At 40.3% G+C, this 19,946-nt stretch overlaps 2 protein-coding genes across 2 annotated transcripts; one reads left to right on the top strand and one right to left on the bottom strand.

The window, feature by feature from the left end:
* The first annotated feature begins 2,621 nt into the window (after nt 1–2,621).
* On the top strand, nt 2,622–3,767 carry LOC139473024 (cholecystokinin receptor type A-like). Its single transcript, XM_071255534.1, has one exon. It carries the CDS (start codon nt 2,622–2,624, stop codon nt 3,765–3,767), a length of 1,146 nt encoding a protein of 381 aa, XP_071111635.1.
* Nucleotides 3,768–8,444: 4,677 nt separating this feature from the next.
* LOC139473031 (orexin receptor type 2-like) lies at nt 8,445–19,740 on the bottom strand. The gene is made up of 2 exons (XM_071255547.1): nt 19,550–19,740; nt 8,445–11,471 (listed from the first exon to the last, which is right to left on the bottom strand). The coding sequence occupies exon 2, from the start codon at nt 11,195–11,197 to the stop codon at nt 10,055–10,057; it is 1,143 nt and encodes a 380-aa protein (XP_071111648.1). The 5' UTR covers nt 11,198–11,471; nt 19,550–19,740; the 3' UTR covers nt 8,445–10,054.
* Between the last annotated feature and the right edge of the window lie 206 nt (nt 19,741–19,946).

Below are 19,946 nucleotides of genomic sequence, written 5' to 3'. Positions count from 1 at the left end.
GACTCCAGTTGATTGAAAACAGCCTGGAAGATGTTGTTCCAATTCTCAACCAAACATTGACCCTACTGAGTTGGCGTTGCCGGCTGGTTCTGGTCCTGACGTTGTTGGTGTCGTTCAATCTCATTTATCCCAGGGGGCGGTCGGGTAGCCAAGTGGTTAAAGCGTTCGCTCGTCACGCCGAAGACCCGGGTTCGATTCAAAACATGGGTACAATGTGTGAAGCCCTTTTCTGATGTCCCCCGCCGTGATATTGCTGGAATATTTCTAAAAGCGGCGTAAAACCAAAACTCACTCACTCATTCACTCACTCATCTATCCCAGGCATGTTCTATGGGGTAGATGTCGTGTGAAACAGCCGGCCATGGCTGTACAGTAATGTTAAACTGCTTCAAAACGTATATTACAAAACGTGCTATCCTGCTGCAACGTGTCGTTACGTCCCTGCACGTACAACATGATTTCGAACGATGTCATCCCGGTAGTGTACGCTATTTAAATTGGCATTAACAATGATGACTTATGGTCTGCCATGAGTTGTGATGCCATCTCATACCATTACAGTTTCACCCCTAAACTGGACGCCTGTTGACCCTTGCCCGACCAACAGAGCTGTTCAGATGAAACCTGGACTTCTCTGTGAACATTATAGTGTCCCAGTCTTGTCTTCAAAACCTCGTGAAGGTCCGGAGTAGAATAGGTCTTCAGCAACCTACATGTATGTTTGCCGTAAGAGGCGACTAACATGATCGGGTGGTCAGGTTCGCTGAAAACCGATGCATGTCATCGTATCCCTATTGTGTGGATCGATGCTCATGATGTCAATCACTGGATTTCGGGTCTAGACTCGATTATTAACAGACCGCCTTCATATAGCTGGAATATTGCTGGGTGAGGCGTTAAACAACAAGCAAACCAAACCTCAGATGCTGTCTGCACCAAAATAGGCGTTACTGACGGTGATGTGGAAGTTACAATGCTGCGCTCCCTCAATCGGTTGCGTAAGGTCCTGCCAGGGATTGTCCGAGCTGTTATGTGGGAGCTTGACATCGATTCCGTGGATGCACCAACCTAATATGGTTGTCTTATTGACATGACATCACTCGTGGACGACCGGCCCGACGACGTCTGTCAAGCTCGTTTTGCGCCAACCCTGTTTGCAGCATACCCAAGGCGCGCAGACGTTCATTTTCATTGCGTCAGCGTTATTTAAGCGTTAAACAAAAGCGTTCTTATGAGTGAGTGAGTTGGGTTTAACGCCGCTTTTAACAGTATTCCAGTTATATCGCGGCGTGTCAGCTGAATGTGGGAGGAAAGCCCGAAGTGATGCAGGTCTCAGACGTTTACAACTTCGGCGAAACCCACGAGCACGGGTATGGTGCTGACAAACCTAGAAACATGATCGGGGCGAACCGGGATTCGAACCCATAATCATAGGTTTCTGGCGTGCACAAGGGACGCAACTCTGCACAGCGAATCGCGACGCCTTAGACGACTGGGCCACCCGTGCCCCCTCTTTCTACGTAGATTTCAAAGTGCATAATACGACTCTTGCTCAAAGCTTGTTCGATCAAGGTTACAGTCAAGGTAGAAGTAGATAATATGAACGAGAGAGTTGCCAGCTTAGGCTTGTTTGTTTGTTTAATGCGAAACTCAGCGATTCGCCTATTACGACATGGGTGGGAACTGGGAATCGCTACGGGGCTGTCAGTGTTATCAATCCGTTTATACATATTGAGGAAATAGAAAACTTTAAAATGAAACATAAATGAACGGTATCAATGTAAATATTCTATCAATACAGTGCTTGAAAATGTGAGCAAAATCTGTATCAATATATTAAACATTTCTCCTCACAACAGAGTTATTCGTATACAAGTATTTGCGGCCTTACAATGATGTGATAAAGCTTATCGTTTTCCCATGAAAGGGGGAAATAGCACATAACACTACGATAATGTCTGGAAACTTTAGTCAAATGTTGTTTTTAATTCTTCCCGCTACATTCTCCCAATACAGGTTACTTGTGTGGAGGAAACAGTAAACAAAGAACAAAATGTATTTCTTATAAACAAAAATTAAAAACATAAGTAGTACATCTCCGTTTGTAAAATAAAACACGTATATGTAGAGCAAACTAGAGTGTACCTCAAAATTTGCGAAATATCGACACCAAAGGCTGGAGCGGCTGGAATATTGCTCGACATAAACGGAAAGTTGACTAATGGAACGTTGAAGACACCCTTCTTGTCATACAGTTTAGCGGAGATTTGTTTGTCACTCTGAATCTTTATACACATACATAAATATGAAAAAGACATTGGGTAAATCGGTGGGAGGGAAGTTGCTATTTGACCATTATTACACGATATAAGATCATTGATACACCTGGAACTTGCCTTAAACGTCTTAGCCAAATTACATTGTTGTGATTTAGGCAATCCGAGCAGATATTCCTATATATGCATAAAAAACAGATCAGCAAGAAGGGGAGAACGATCTGTGGCCATGGAGATGCTTACATGATGGTGTTACCTATGCATATCCATTTCAGTAACATATATCTCAAGTATATGATTTTTTCTCTTCCAGGTCCATATAAAGGAGTTTCCCCCTCCAACGCCATGGCTGAAACAGATAAAGATGTTCTTTACCTCTACAATGACACACATTTGAACAGTGCCCTACCTGCAATTGTTTTTCTCTCCTTCATAATGCTTGTAGGTTTCACTGGAAACTCTGTGGTTTGTTTTGTGTACCTAAGGTGTTTCAAACCAAGTCCTCTGAGATGTTTTATTATGATAGTGGCGATTTTGGATTTGTTCATATGCGTTATTGATCTTCCACTGGCCATTTTCAACATGAGGTACTTGTACAGCTCTGGGGAGTTTCCTGTACTGTGCAAAGCGTTTCATATGTTCCATGACTTCAGTTTCATGACTTCAATGTTCATGCTTGTAGCCATAGCGGTGGAAAGATACAAGAAGATATGCCAGCCCTTTGAAAATCACATGACTATACCAAAGGCAAGAGTCGTCATCGGTGTTTCTTGTTTGATAGCCTTGCCTTTATCAACCCCTGCTTTCATCATTTATGGAGCACATTCATTCCCCGTTAATGCTACAAATGATACCATTCTCAACGCTGCCCAATGTACTCTAGCTGATCTTCACGAGTATCATATTGACATAATCCATAACATCAGCTTTGTGTTTTGGATTCTCATGGATTTAGGTGTGTTCCTAATCCTCGTTGTGTTGTATTACCTGATGTGGCGGGGGATTTCTCGCCATGTTGATCTGATGAGAAACAAAACTCTTTCAGAAAGCCAAATCAATATGGCATCTTGGTTTACGGAATGCACTTCCGTTCCTGACACCCAGCTAGATGACAACGAGGGAACTACGATGACAAGCACTGCCTCACGTCGTTCTCATCCTCGTGCCTCCATGCATGAGGGCTCCCGATCGATGAACCAACGCCCAACAATAAATACCCCTCATCGTGGAGGAACTCTTCTTAAACTGACACTAACAATGTTCTATGTGAGTCTGGCCTCATTTTGTGCCTACCTGCCCATTGTCTGCATGAATTTCATTAGTCTAGTCACCCCAAGCATATCCACAGAATTCCGAGAATCGGCTACATGGCTGTATTATATTGTTCTTCAATCGTATTACATCCAGTGTGCTTTGAACCCTTTGATCTACGGTTTCTGTAACACAGTCTTTCGGCATGAGATCAAACGTGCGTTTAAAAAAGTAACTTGAAATTAGGATCAAACTATGTTCTTCTGGTTGAGACAATTGCATGAATCTGTTTTTGCTTTTCCTAAAATGGAGCTTACTATCGATATGTTGACATTATCCATATCTTGAAAATGTTGTTGGCATCAAATTAAAACTTGTTGTCTCCTTATCCTTCATGGATACGATATCAATACATCATGAAACCATGTATACCTGACTTAATAATATTTATTTTTTCTTCCCGTCATGTACTAAATGTTTGATTTCATTATAACGTATTGTGTTGCGACATAAAATATAGACATACGTAGCTTCCCATTTTCTTTCTTTTTCGTTTACTTGATGTGTTCTCAAAAATGAAAATTTGACATGTATTCACATTTTACATACTCAAGTAAATAAGGCGATTAAAATACATTCAGGTAAATCATGATAATATTATGCTTTTGCCCGCCTTCATATGTGTGTAAATGCTTGTTTAAAAGTTTTCTAAGTTTTCAAATGTTTCATCATTGATGGCAATATGACTGGCTGAGTAAGTCGGGTATTGCAATAGCTCTATGTGTCGTGCAAATATCTGGGGAATCTGTACAGTGATTAGACTATAAGTACATTGTAGCCAAATGGAAATACTCGTGGAACAGTTTCGTATGTTTTGCATCTGTTCAGTGGTGGATCTTTTGTGCTGGTGTGGAATCGAATCCAGGACCTGCACATGTCCAGGCAAAAACTCAAGTTTTCGCAAGATTTCATCTAAACTGTATAATTCGTGCAGTCTGTTGTTTAATGCCTGTCTGTTTTAAGGAAAAACGAGAGATTCACTCCACCATAAACTGTATACTTTACACTTATTCATCATCATAAAAATGTGCTCCACCTGACCAAACTAGTGACCACTCATTGGACGAAAGTATTTACCTGTGCTCTAAACGAACTATAGATAGTTAAGCTACCACGGGAGTGCCTGTTTGTATTCATACTTCCTTGTTACATGGACTGCGCTGTGTTATTACTGACTATACAGAAACGACATTTCTCTTGCGGACAAAAATATTCATAAGGGTATAGAGTTCTCATATAAAAGCTTATCTGCTGTGTTATATGAACTTTCAGACTGCCAATCATTCTTCCTGGTAACTTAAATGCACGAACTGGTAATTTGAAAGATGTTATTATTGACGACAACAACAGATTTCTAACAAGTTTATAATGTATCAAATATGTATCGTACTCAACTGACGTGCCTTGTAGTACCAGGGATGACGTGTGTAATTGGCATACTCGCTGTGAACCAGATCACTTTTCCATCATACGAACCCTTCATGAATGCGACACGATAATGTAAATGAAATTCATGTCAATAATATTCCTAGATATACTTGGAGAAATCAAATCTGCTCTGCGTTCAGATATAATGTTTCTCAGGCTTTGTTTTCGTGTAATATTTGATTGATTATTTCTAAAGATTTATACCCTTAAAATATATACCCGTGGACTCTGATATTATTGAGTAGGTAGATTATGGTATAATGAGAGGCTGTGCAGTTTTTGTACTGATGATGATGTCAATATCATTATTAATAGTGATATTACACAGGAAGATATTGAACCGCCCATAAATGAACTTACGCAGGGTAAAGTCGCAGGACAAAAAGGCCACACACACACACACACACACACACACACACACAAACACACACAAACAAACAAACACACAAACACACACACACACACACGTGCATCCACGTCGCTATGTAATAGCAATAATCTTAAATGCGACATTAAACCCCATTTCAGCTCACCTCACCTGAAAGTAGTGGACATTTCTGCTGTATTTATGTAGACTTTTTAAAATAATATTTTCTTTCAGTGACAGTCTGTACAAATACTCCTGTATGAAAAGCCAGTAAAGCTCAGTTAGCTATTTAGCATTTACAGCATAAATACCACTACCCACCTATTCCTGTAAATATGTTAATATTTAAGTTGCTTGAATGTGAAATAAAACTCATTGTGTTATATGGAGCAGAGGTGTGGTGCTTCCAAGAAAGAGCTGTTATTGGTCGATTGCATAATATTTTTTGGTATCGAGTTGTCCACCTTTACCTGACTGTTGTAGGTATGACATTTATATATCAAGGGTAAAGTATTTATTAAATTGTTAATAATGTCTCATGATCGCTTTCTTTGTTTGTTTGGTTGGTTGTTGTTTGACGCAATATTCCAACCATATGACGGTGGTCTATACATAATCAGGTCTGGATCAGTCATCATGAGCATCGATCTACGCAACTGGGATACGATGACATTCATCAACCTAGTCAGCGAACCTGATCACCCGATCCCTTTAGTCACCTCTTACGGCAATCATAGGTTGCTGAAGACCTATTCTCTATGCTTGGGTTAGTCAAAATATTTGAGATATTTCATATATTCTATAAGTGTTTAAGCACAGGTTAGAAGAAATATTTTTAGTGATATCAATGGTTCAACACGACTTCTACATGATAAGAATATTGAGTCATTGCAGATGAGAGCTTATATTTGCGATACATATGCATCGTTAAGAAATAAGATGAGAATCAGCGAATTGGGATTTTCATATTAAATATTACATATACAATATATATATTTATATATATATATATGTGTGTGTGTGTGTGTGTGTGTGTATGTGTGTGTGTGTTTGTGTGTGTATGTGTGTGTGTGTGTTAAAATCAGCAAATGCACCGACATTTTTAAAGTATAAATCCTCATAAATCCACAACATACTAGTTTCAAGTGTTGTGATTCTGAATCGTAAGGTTGTTTTTGTTATCACGTTTGCATGTCCTTATTTTCCACTATGCTGTCATTGACAGGGCCGGGGGGGGGGGGGGGGGGGCGGATGAAGGGGGTGACTAGGAAACTCATGTAAGGCGTCGCTATTCGCGGTGCAATGGTGCGTCCCCTAAACGTGCCAGAAACCTATTATCGTGGTTTGGAATCCTAGATTCGATTTGAATACGCTTCTATGTTGTCATCACCCCAATCATGGTCGTGGTCTAAGACACGTATCACGTCAGCCATTCCTCTCACTACGATTTGATAACAGAAATCACTCACTAATCAGACCAGTACAAGGGGCGGTCGGGTAGCCTAGTGGTTAAAGCGTTCGCTCGTCACGCCGAAGACCCGGGTTCGATTCCCGACATGGGTACAATGTGTGAAGCCCATTTCTGGTGTCCCCGCCGTGATATTGCTGGAATATTGCTAAAAGCGGCGTAAAACCATACTCACTCACTCAGACCAGTTCAATAATCACCATCTTTGGATTGGGCGACGAGTAAGCAAACTTGCCTCTCCAGAGACAGAGGATTGATTACGCACCTGGCTGCTACACTGCCTGCTCCCAATTTTTGGTATCCCTGCCGCGGCATGTCTTCAGTGTTGATGATAACTGTGAACAACCATAATCACGCCTTTAAGCCCACCTGATTAATAAAATAGTACTTCCTATTTACTCTGAACGTTTGCATAATGCCCGAATATGACCGTTGGTTCGCCATAATCGGTGAGCACCATACCGGCGCTTGTAGTTGTCAGTGTGACCCGTGAAGATCCGGGTTATAATTGTCTTCAGCCACCCATGCTTGTCGTAAGATGCGAGAAACGGTATCGGGTGGTCAGGCTCGCTGACTTGGTTGATGCATATCATCGTATCTCCGATGTGTAGATCGATGTTCATGGTGTCAATCACTGGATTGTTCAGTCCAGATTCGATTATTTGAAGATAGCTGATATATTGCTAAGTGAGACGTTAAACAACAAACAAACGAAAAAAGTTGGCAAGGTAAGATTCTGGGTTAGAATTGACCCCCAAGCAACCTATGCCAGTCGTAAGAGGCTTCATGGTTAGGGCTGTCAGGCTTGGTGACGTGGTTGATTGCGGGTCATAGTACCCTGGCTTTGTGGATCATTGTTCATAACATGACTCACTAGACTGTCTGGTCCAGACTTGCCTTAAGAGACGACTATGCTTGCCGTAAGAGGCGACTAACGGGTTAGGGTGGTCAGGCTCGCTGACTTGGTTAAGGCATGTCATCGTTCCCAATTGCGTGAATCGATGCTCATGACATCAATCACTGGATTGTCTTGTCCCGACTCGATTATTTACAGAGCCGCCGTCATATAGCTGGAATATTGCCGAGTGCGGTTTTAAAAAGGTGTCATGATATGCTCAACATGGTTTAGACGCAGGCCTGAAATACTGCCAATATGACCTTACATTTGAAATCACTCACTCACTTAATCGTGCCTTTGTTTAAAGCTCATGACACTGATACTTTATACGGCACACATGTGATGAAACAGTACAAAGTCTGAGTGTCTTCCCGTAAACAAGGAAACAAGTTCCTGTTCGTCATTGCTAATCATACAAGTGATTAGCGGAACTGATAAGTAACTGATGAAGCCGAATCTGATTGTTCACTGAGGTCAAATGATACAAGCAAACATGGTTTCCTTATTTCGAGGATGTTGAAGAAATAAACGTCTTCAGTTTTGAAGTCTATTTTATTTTTATTTACTTCAGGAAACATTAAAATACTGAAACATTAAAACATGAAATATTTCCGCAAGAATATTAATACTTCAAAAACGATACATCGACCTTGTGTGAAATAAAAGCGACAAAACCCTTTTAATAGCCACAAGAAATATCTGCTGAAAGCAGAGTCGATTGTACGATTCGACCATATCATGAGCACGTGTGTATGAATCACTATCAAATAGTGATGATACCAGGTGTTCGCGAGAAGGTGAGCGCATCCTGCCCCACCGGTGGCACGCGTCACATGCAAAGGCAAACAAGTGTCAACCCGAACAAACAAAATCTCTTCCATGTGGAATAAGGCTCGAAGGTTACTAAGTGCGGTTTTAAAAGGGTGTTTACGCATGCGTCACTTTTGGCGCTGCTCCCACATGGTTGGGATGCCTGAGCTGTGCTCGTCAAGTGAACATACTGAAAGACCGCCGATGTGACTTTACATTTTAACTATCTTACTCACTCAAATGTGCCTTTGTTTACTCATAACAGTATCATGGGTTTTTTACATGACACATGTGTGATGAAACAGTACAAAGTCTGAATCTCTTCCTGTAAACAGGGAACCAGATGTTCGCGAAAAGCTTATCGCACCCTGCCCCACCGGTGGCACCCATCACAAACACATGCAAGGGCAATTCAATTATTCACCTAAAAACGGGAACATTTTGTACAAGTCAAACTAGGGAATTGCATGGGACATCATTTTTGTGACTGATGCATCAAACTAGAAAATGTACTCGACATGCCGACCATAAAACTGAAAGCACTACTGTGGTCTTGAATGTTGCAACCTTGACGCTCTTTGAAATCTTTGTAGGAAGAGCATGCTCGCTTGTACAGCAAACGTTGCGGAATGCAGACACCTAAGGCTGGAGCTGCTGAAATTTTGCCGAAATTAAGGGATAATTGGAAAACAGGACTATCGTGTTTTGATTTGTATCCAACAAAACACTGAAACATACCGTGAATATGCTTGTCTTCCTACGCTCATCCACGATCCCGGGCGCAAAGACAGTAACATAGATACTGTTTTATATATTTAGTTCAGTGGTTCGACATTGGTATATGTATGTACTTCATAATGCGCATCGAGTTATATTGGCAAATTAATGGCATTGTTATGTCATTTCCCCATATATATATATCTTACTTATATGTCTTACTAGTCACGTTACTGTCACAGAGGTTTTAGAGGTTTTGCATGATAATATTTGTATAACATGTCATATCATCCTCCATAAATGCAGTATACGTTTTAACATGTGAAATGTGACATGTCATTCGATGTGATACAATGGACACGGTCTGTTTATTTCAAATTCAGCTTTGCACAGCGTACATTCAAAGCCTGACTCTATTATCTGTCTATCTAAGCATTTCATTTTGTTCTTAACCTGTCAAGAATTGGGGACATATTTGGCAACGCTATTCCAGATTAGCATAATCATATATTTTAGAACACAAATACAATTAACAGTTAAAAAATCTGAATACATGTATAAGACCACCGGTATGTTTATTCCTTATGATTATTTGTTACAACCGCAGACCTTCAAAATATGATCATTTCACATTTGAGCTGTCTGTTCAATGATAGAATTATCTAAATTACGAACGAAGATGCAAATCGTCTTTGTTACTCAAAACAAAACATGTTAAATGTAGGTCTTGACGTCGGACATTGTGATGCTCTGCGTAGAATCCATATTGAACACATTCATCAAGAAAATGATGTAAACGAAGCTTCTTGGGTAATTTGAACACGACGACGTCTACAGCATAGAACAGTATTAAACAGCCACACACATTCTTCCCTGAACTTGTAGTTGAGGACACCGTATATAATTGGATTAGCCACAGAGTTGACAAAATAGGAACGGATGAATATATTGAATGCAACAAGGGAAGATCCCCTTAAGTCATGGTCGAAGTCTTTTATGATGGCTCTGGTGCACATGAGAGCAAGATGAGGAAGGAAGCTTAACACAAATACAACCGTCACCAGGAATGCAATCACTGTGGTTTTATTCCGTCGCTCGCTCTTCTTGAAACTGCTCATGTTGGCAGTTTTATATTGTGGTTCGGAAATATTTTTGTTTGACATTTCTATTGTGGAAACAACCGTATCTGATGCAAAAGAAGCCCGTGCTTTCATATGGATTCTGTGAATCCTGATTGCCTTTAAGATGAACACATATAACACCAAGAGCACAGTCGTTGTGACCAGGAGACCAGCCACCAACACAATGTTATAGATTAGAGGGTACTCTGTACCAATCATTTGATCTGCTGTTGAACAGTCCTTGCCGGTAATGTTTTTAACATCTGTATCCGCAGATCGTATCCCATAGATGAGCAGGGAGGGCCATGAAAATCCAAGTGCAACGAACACGACAACAACAATCCAGATCTTTACATGCTTCACCTTCACTTGGTTTGTTAAAGGGCGGCATACCTTGATGTATCGGTCAATTGCGATACCTAGTAATGTAAATACTGAACACATCGCACAGAAGGTCGTCACAAAGGTTAATAATTTACAAGCAAATACTGAATTAAACATATAGAAGTAACGGACGTCCACAATCTCCGTGGGCATCGCAATCATGCAGCTGATCAGATCAAATATGGCCAGACATGTTATGAGGAAGTTCTGCGTTCCTCGTCTGAATTTGAAGATGAAGACGTAGACTACCATAGCGTTGCCGACAAAACCAACGATCATTAACACTCCTATGTACAGCATGACTGGAAGCAGGGTTATGGCCATAGCGTCATTGACGTCCTCTAGGGTTCTGGTCACATTCCAAGGAGGATCAGTGACATTCGAGGAAGACGTTGTCTGGTCCATTTTGCTTATCATTCCTGTTTAGGCCTTTGGTTGTTCTGAGCGTAGTTTTAGGCAATATTCCAACTATATCACAACTGAGGACACCAGAAATGGGCTTCAAACATTTGATGTTAGAGTTAAAGGTTGGCAGATGAGGAATATTTGAAATAGTGCTATGATTCGTAACTTGAACCGTTGTTCAGCAGCATCAGAACCGGATCATCCATTTTCATATCCATTGTCCATGGAAAGCAGCCAGTGTTTTCACGGCAGGTGGGTATATGACACGATATACGTCCGAACTGACCTGGAAAACATAGTGTAACATTAGTTAAACATGCCACGAACAAAACTTTAATCGTATTAGATTATTTAGAAGGGCTAAACTCTATGGTACGATACTTATCCTCAGTCAAGGTAAAGGGGTGGAGAGGTAGCCTAGTGGTTAAAGGGTTCGCTCATCACAAAAGGCCCGGGTTCGGTTACCCACATGGATACAATGTTTGAACGCCATTTCTGGTGCTCCCCACCATGATAGTGCTGGAATATTGATAAAACAGGAAAAAAGTCATACGCTCTCACCCGCATCAGTCTAGCTTTCGTTTTCTTAATTGCCCTGCTTCTTTCATAAAAGGGGCACGGGTGGCCCAGTCGTCTAAGGCGCCGTGATTCGCTGTGCAGAGTTGCGTCCTTTGGACACGCCAGAAACCTAGGATTGTGGGTTCGAATCCCGGTTCCCCCAATTATGTTTCTAGGTTTGTCTGCACCATACCCGTGCTCGTGGGTTTCGCCGAAGTGGTAAACGTCTGAGACCTGTATCCCTTCGGGCTTTCCTCCCACATTAAGCTTACACGCCTCGATAAAACTGGAATACTGTTAAAAGCGGTGTAATAGCCCAACTCACTCACTCACTCACTCACTCTTGCAGAAAAAGACTGGGTTGGGGTTGGGGGTTGTGATCCCACCAATACCTACCCCACAGCAACCCTCCACTCCGTCAAACAGCCTATCAGGTGATTGGTCCCTAACTCGCTCGTGTTCTAGAATGACATTGACAGTAAAACAATCGGGGGAATGGGTAACTAGTATATACAAGGCCGTAGTTAACTTTGTTTTGACAGTGGGGCAAGTATCACTTGTCCCAAGCTTGTATTTTCCTGATTCAAATAAAACTTTTTCTATAAATAAAAAAATCCAGGGGGGCAACTGCCACCCCCCCCCCCCCCCCCCCCCACACACACACACACACACACATACACCCCCCCCCCACACACACACACACACACACACACACACCCCACACACACACACACACACACCCCACCCCCGCACCCACACCCCACCGGTACGCCTGGTCCAGACTCGTGATATAACACGTTTATGTATCCGGCTTAAAACAACATTCACTCACTGACTTAGATACAAGACTTTCACCTCATATGTTTCTTATATGTGACATAAACACGTTAATGACCATATACTTGCCTTTGACGCCCCCATTAGACGGATACAGGTAACCGCAGAATGAGTGTTGTCATGATTGATTGGACGTCCACATTCTGCTGTGATGTGAGCGTCCAGTTTGGAGGCAAATCAGCATAATCATTATTTCAGGGACATGGCGAATCATAGTCAAGAGTTTTTCACTGCGCACAAGGAAGTTCTGCATTGTACCTATGGGTCACCAAGTGCATGTTTGTTCACTCATGCGGAGATTTTGTTGTATATGATTATGGAATCGTTTGAAGAGGAAAATGTTGATGCATTCCCTCATATTTATCAGTATAATTCCCAAAGTGCTGACGTATATCCGGCTCTAGTTCCTGGTAAATATGAATTTTAATATGAAAGCTGAATATGACGTTCAGGTTCAAATATAACATCCGTTTTCCTTCTGTAATGCTTAACAGTATATGTCCTACCACTGATAATTATACACTCAAAGAGTGAATGAGTTGGATTTAACGCCGCTTTTAACAGTATTCCAGTTAAATCACGGAGTGTCAGCTTAATGTGGGAGGAAAGCCCGAAGTGATGCAGGTCACAGACGTTTACCACTTCGGTGAAACCCACGAGCACTGGTATGGTGCTGACAAACCTAGAAACATAATCGTTGCCAAACCGTGATTCGAACCCACAATCCTAGGTTTCTGGCGTGCCCAAGGGACAACTCTGCACAGCGAATCGCGGCGACTTAGACGACTGGGCCACCCGTGCCCCCTACACTCAAAGAAAAAAGTTACTATGATTATTTTATTTTCATCATGTTGTCAATTTTTAAATGCACGTAAATCAAACTCTTCTCTATTTGTTAAGCATAAATAAATGTTATTCCCATGAAACGGATTTGCTCTCTCCTCGTAAAATGCTCTCATACATGTGCGCACCTGTCTCAACAAAATGAAAGCGAAATATTCGAAACAGACCACTGATTAAACTTCACGTGTGTTAGGTGCTTATGAAGCAAACGATAAATCTGCATCCTTCTATATCCCTACACCCTTCGCTAAGCAGTTATATACACAAAGCAACAGCGTATCAGTTTCGCAAACAGGAATTAGCTTCCCACAGTCAAAGGGTACAGTGAAAGGGGTACCCGTACATGTCCTCTAAAGCAAAGACACGCTGACTCATACCACGGTATTCTTTACCAAGTGTTCTTATTACCAGCATTAACGTGTTTACCAAGCACGAGATTCACAAAACAGGAAAACAAACGTGACAATGTTGACATTCAACAAGATCATACTTCATATCATGGATCACCAAAACAAACTATATAATCTGTTCCTGGTGTATATAGTCCCTGTGTATATTTATATAAACTGCCTGGTAAAAGAATATATACACTTGAAAAATGGATTTGAACAAAACATTACAAACGTTATCAAAACGTTACTGGTTTGATAAAAATCGCCGAAAAACCTCACACGTATGGTCCAAAACACAACTATGATACCTGTATGAAATACATCACCATCGAATAATCATTTCTTGTTTGTTTCTTTTTAGCCACCATCAAACATGAGTGTGTATGTTTTGGGAGGGCAATGTATTTCTTCGTACTAGATAATAATCGCATGTACAGTGTGAACATGTAACAAAATCAAGCAATCCCATGGTTCATACTTTTATAAGTTAATTAACTGTTGAATTTAGTATGAGGGATCATTCCAACCAGATAGATATATGTAATTTACACGCTTCCTTTCAAATGGACACAAACCAAATCCATGAAGCATTTCTTTATTTAACACAAAACCCATATCAATGAATAATGAGAATGTGGATGTAGAAATGGATTTTGTATCGTAGTTAATGTAGATAATAAGCGTAAAGACTTCTTGTACACCTTGATCCTTCAATTATACATCTAAATTAAAAACGTTTTCATAAAGAAAATTAAATAATTCCAAACTTTTAATGACATTGACAAATTGTTTATTTTTGTCTCATCGGAGATACAGGTTATAGGCATATACATTATTATAAAGGTACACTATAAAGTATCTCTGCCACCCACCATGTGGGTTATGAGAGACCATACATAATACATAGTTAAAAAAAAAGTTAAAACATATAAAAAGCAATATAAATATATATGGTGTTATTGGTAGTGAGATTTTCTTCGGACAGCCATTTTGTAGCACATACTACTTTCTGTTGAAATAATATTATAATCATTTAGAATATATACAAGCTCAATAGTATTATTTAAGCTGCTATTTGTGGGGTTAAATACTTGTGGAAGGTGGGTAACACGGATATCATCATAAAGTGAGCAGTGGAGTTTCATCTTCTACACATCCAGGGCAATATTTACAAAAACGTTTGTTAACTGGCACAGGAGGATTAGAATAATTTAATTATCTCATGTTGTACCCTCTCCTCCCGCTAACCCCTTTCGTGGTCGGAGACGTTAATGTCCTTGTCATCAATTGCCGTGTAACACGGCACCCACAATAGAGGACACTTCTGGCCGTCATGAGTTGCTTTATTTGTCAGTGTACAATGGAGATTGAGTGATCTGCACTCAAGCTTGTGTGAAATCCAAGGGTAGGTAGCTGATATCATCAGGAAACGTCACAACAGTTAATGTGTAGGGCTGTAGGGCTGCGGGGCTATGGTATTTATATCGGTTTTATTGATGGGCGTAGCATGGTGTTACATTTTAGTCACACACACACACACACACACACACACACACACACACACACACACACACGCACACACGAACTCACAGACACACATTTGATGAAATCCTGGAATCAATGCAACGCTATTTTGTCTTTTACACTGTGTGGAGATAGATAGATAGATAGATAGATAGATAGATAGATAGATAGATAGATAGATAGATAGATGGATGGATAGGCAGATAGGCAGATAGATAAATAGGCAGACGTACGGACGGACGGACAGACAGACAGATATATAGATAGGCAAACGGACGGACGGACAGACAGATAGATAAGCAGACGGACGGACAGACAGACAGACAGACAGACAGACAGACAGACCGATAGATAGATAGATAGATAGATAGATAGATAGATAGATAGATAGATAGATAGATAGATAGATAGGCAGATAGATAAATAGGCAGACGTACGGACGGACAGACAGACAGATATATAGATAGGCAGACGGACGGACGGACAGACAGATAGATAGGCAGACGGACGGACAGACAGACAGACAGACAGACAGACAGACAGACAGACAGACAGATAGATAGATAGATAGATAGATAGATAGATAGATAGATAGATAGATAGGCAGACGGACAGACAGGCGGGCAGGCAGGCAGATAAACGCTGACATGTCTGCACAGACGAGTTATCCCAAACACGTATGATTGATCGCAGTGACGCACACTGTAAACGGACAGGAATGTGTCGTGGATATATTTGTTGTGTTCATGACATCGCCATCAAATATGATTGAAATGGAAATAGAGTTATTACATTAATGGTTGAGCTAGCTGTCGATAACGACACTTATTGCGCGAGAGTCACTATTCTACAGCACAATTACAATGAATGCGAAATTGCATGTGTGTTGCTGTTGTTCACAATAGAGTGAATGACCTGCCCTCATACAGCATTCAGACATTTCCTACATTCTTTGAGTGATTAACGTTCATGTGAGCAATGTAGTGGCTCAGTATGTGCATGCACAGTGCGATGGTGATTACTAAATACATATATGGTATATGATTCACAGGGACAAATATTTCAATCAAACATTGCAATGATTCCGTATGTGCATGCATGTGTTATGGTGGTTGCAAAAATACACATGTTTAAATTATTCATTGGGACAAATATTTCAATCAGGCGTTATATAATTTTAGATGCATGGGGTCTTCGCATGTATAAAAGTGTTATGTTCTTAACACCAGCTACATATATATTCATTGCTTCCAAGCAATTTGTCCTTTGCGAATGGATCGGGTGGTCAGGTTCGGAGTATTTCTTCATAACAGCAACCATTGTTTTATATGGTTACCCAATGTACGTTGGATATTGATGGACACAGTAGCTTCACATTATACATGATTTTCTTGGTGAACAGATTACTGTGACCTGATAACTTTGTGTCATAATATCTGACGGTGTGGTACGATGCTCATTCTGTCAACCATTGGTTTTTCTTACTCATGCCCAATTTTATGTGGCTGGCAAAGGTTAGCATTCACTGTTTCCCTTGTACCATTCTACATAATGTACAGTACATAAACATATAATATATAATAAACAGCCACCATAACTATATTTCCATATTCATTTTTCAGCATGACGCTATCACATGACTACATTTATTTTTAACGACAGTTGCATACATATCTTTTTTTGTTCCTGACCTTCACTTTAAAGACATTAAAACATATTAATAATATATACAAAAGCAAAATAAGACTTTTTTGTCAGATTAATACGCTCCCAACATAACTTCCTTCCATCTTATGTAGACATTAAGCGAATTGGTGTTTAATTGGGTTAAATAACTTTCTGAGCTTGGTAAGATAGTTGTCTTAGAGTTAAAATTTCAAAGAAACATTTTTTTAGATATATATGCATTATATACCTTAAAAGGGAAAGACATTTTTATGTGACTCTATTTTACCCCAATACACATTAACGGCACAAAACTACATTGGTCTTTCTTCACAGGTGATCTATTGTGTACAAAGAATAAGATCTTTAAGATCATCATAATTATTATTATTTTTCAATGATCGATAAATTTATTGATAATTGTGTATGAGTGTACAGATTAATTTATTGTATTTTTATATAAACCATGCATCTTCTAACGTTTTATATGATTGTATTTAGTTATTGGTATAAATATGAGAAAATATAAAAAGATACTTTATCCTGTGATTAGGATGCTGATGTGTCACAATGTAGACGTTTATCCTGCACAGTTATGTAAAACACTAAGTGTTATCTCATGTGTGGTTGTGTGTTATTCACTTGGTTGTCCTTCACAGGTAGAACGAGACACGGTGTTGCTATGCAGGTAGCGTCATTGTTATGGTAATAGTTTGCATTTGAGATACATAACATACCCTGTGCGTTGTCAGGAAGCGGGACAAAAAGATATGTTCACGGGTTCATAATATTGTAAGACCCTGATTAAATGCTCCGTCGAGTTAACAACTGGGGACGTTCGACATTGCGGGTGGAATTTCAGATATGCCTGCCTACAATTGTGCTATTGTGACACAACGATGGACAAAATAATCTAAGGAATGACTTGCTGAATTATATTGTGTTTTACCATAAATCCCCGAGGCGTGATAGATGAGTTATGAAAGAGCACATGACATAAAATGTGACATTGTTCAAGAATGTCACCTGTTGAAATATACTGCCAGGCAAAAGAAAGTATACACTTGATAAAAAAATTACAAACGTTATCAAAACGTCACTAAGCTAAACTGTGATAACCTCATTGATATCATGCATGTAATATCGCCTGTGATACCCGTATCAAAAACATCACCATTAACCATATCTTGGATTTCATTAATACGCCCTATCAAATTTGGGTGTCTACTTTTCCCTCCCAGGTTTAGTTTGGTAATGTAATATTAAACAATCCATACCTTAACATCGGTACACGACAAAAATCCAGACACTGAAAAATGTAATTTATGGAAACATGAGGTTTCATTTTATTATCTTAACAATAGAACTGTCGCCCCATCAAACCTTAACCTGGGCGTGATGGAGTTTGTTAATGTATTTCGTAACCTCTAAAACTAAATAGCATGATATGCTAAATAAGCTTGATGTAGTCATATCTCCAGGCAACAAGGTTCACCATCATTAAACTCAACAGCAACAATGCAGGATGGCAGTTGTGATCACTGAAGTGAACGCTGAATCCCACGGTTTAGGATTTGTCTTGCTATCCATGTCACACAGAACATCTATCGCGTGAACCGCAATTTATAATATGTTACGACCTTTCAAATAATGTTAAAATTAAGAAGACGTATTATCGCTGAGTATGTGAGTGAGTATGGTTTTACGCCGCGTTAACAATACCCAAGCAGTATCTCGACGGGAGATACCAGAAATGGCTTCACATTGTACCCATAATCGTTTTATTCAAGTGTGATAGTATTACTTTCGGTACACTCATCCCCACCCCACACCCCACACCCCACATCCCACATCCCACACCCCACATCCCACATCCCACACCCACTACCCCACTACCCCACTACCCACACCCCACACCCCACACCCACTACCCCACTACCCCACACCCACTACCCCATACCCCACACCCAACACCCAACACCCCACACCCACTACCCCACATCCCACACCCACTACCCCACTACCCACACCCCATACCCCACACACGCCCCACACACTACCCCACACACCCCACACACTACCCCACTACCCCACACCCCACACCCCACACCCCACACCCCATTACCCTACACCCCATCCCAACCCACACCACCCTACGAACAAAATAGTATCCGAGGAATATCAGAGTAATTATCGGTAATATATAAATTTTACATAATTCAGCAGTTCACCTAAAATCATTACTCTGATGTTCTTTATCCACATATGAGACAGAACAAGCCATCGACATTGGCATTATATTCAATAGAAATCACCACAATAATGAGTTTTAAAAAACTTAAGGTAAGTGAATCTTTATATTGTAACATCATAAAGTAAAACTCGGGTTATCTTCAGTTTGAAGTGTAAGTGTAGGTATAGAGGTAAATTCAGCCCTCTTTATATTCATAGTATGACCTCGTATCCTAAACCATCATTATCAACATTGACACAATAGGTCCAGCTTTGTATCCGGCATGCTAAATGTGACAACTATTTCATTTACCTGAATAGTCTTGGTCTTTGAGCCATCGGTGATGAGGAAATCTATAGTGGTAAACCCGTCCAGTGCGATGCAGACATTAGGGTGTCAGTGTATGTTTAAACTCACCAGAATCGTGACAGCTGTACAACATACGTACATTAAGGTAATATGTCATTAGCCCACGTAAAACTCTCCTGTCTGTTCCGTCTCCTCTCAGCCCAACAGCATGAAGTATGACCGGTGTAAATCATACTTGTTACTCTACCGGATCTAATATTCTAACCCCCTTTTCCTGGTAAGGATCTCTATTCATTCTCTATGAATGTAGTCCCAGTTGGATTTAGCTGTGCATTTCTAGCGATCAGTGGAGCTTGACACGTATGACCTGAAATTAGAGCTGTCGTATTTTGAGACCAAT

The sequence above is a fragment of the Haliotis cracherodii genome, unplaced genomic scaffold (genome assembly GCF_022045235.1).
Source record: "Haliotis cracherodii isolate W230 unplaced genomic scaffold, xgHalCrac1.p SCAF_1, whole genome shotgun sequence".
Taxonomy (NCBI): domain Eukaryota; kingdom Metazoa; phylum Mollusca; class Gastropoda; order Lepetellida; family Haliotidae; genus Haliotis; species Haliotis cracherodii.
Note: the sequence above shows the minus strand (reverse complement) of the source record. Positions and strands in the feature narration are given on the sequence as shown.

Excerpts from the sequence above, each read along its gene's own strand:
- LOC139473031 (XM_071255547.1), bottom strand. The coding sequence starts at position 11,197 with ATGATAAGCAAAATGGACCAGACAACGTCTTCCTCGAATGTCACTGAT.
- LOC139473024 (XM_071255534.1), top strand. The coding sequence starts at position 2,622 with ATGGCTGAAACAGATAAAGATGTTCTTTACCTCTACAATGACACACAT.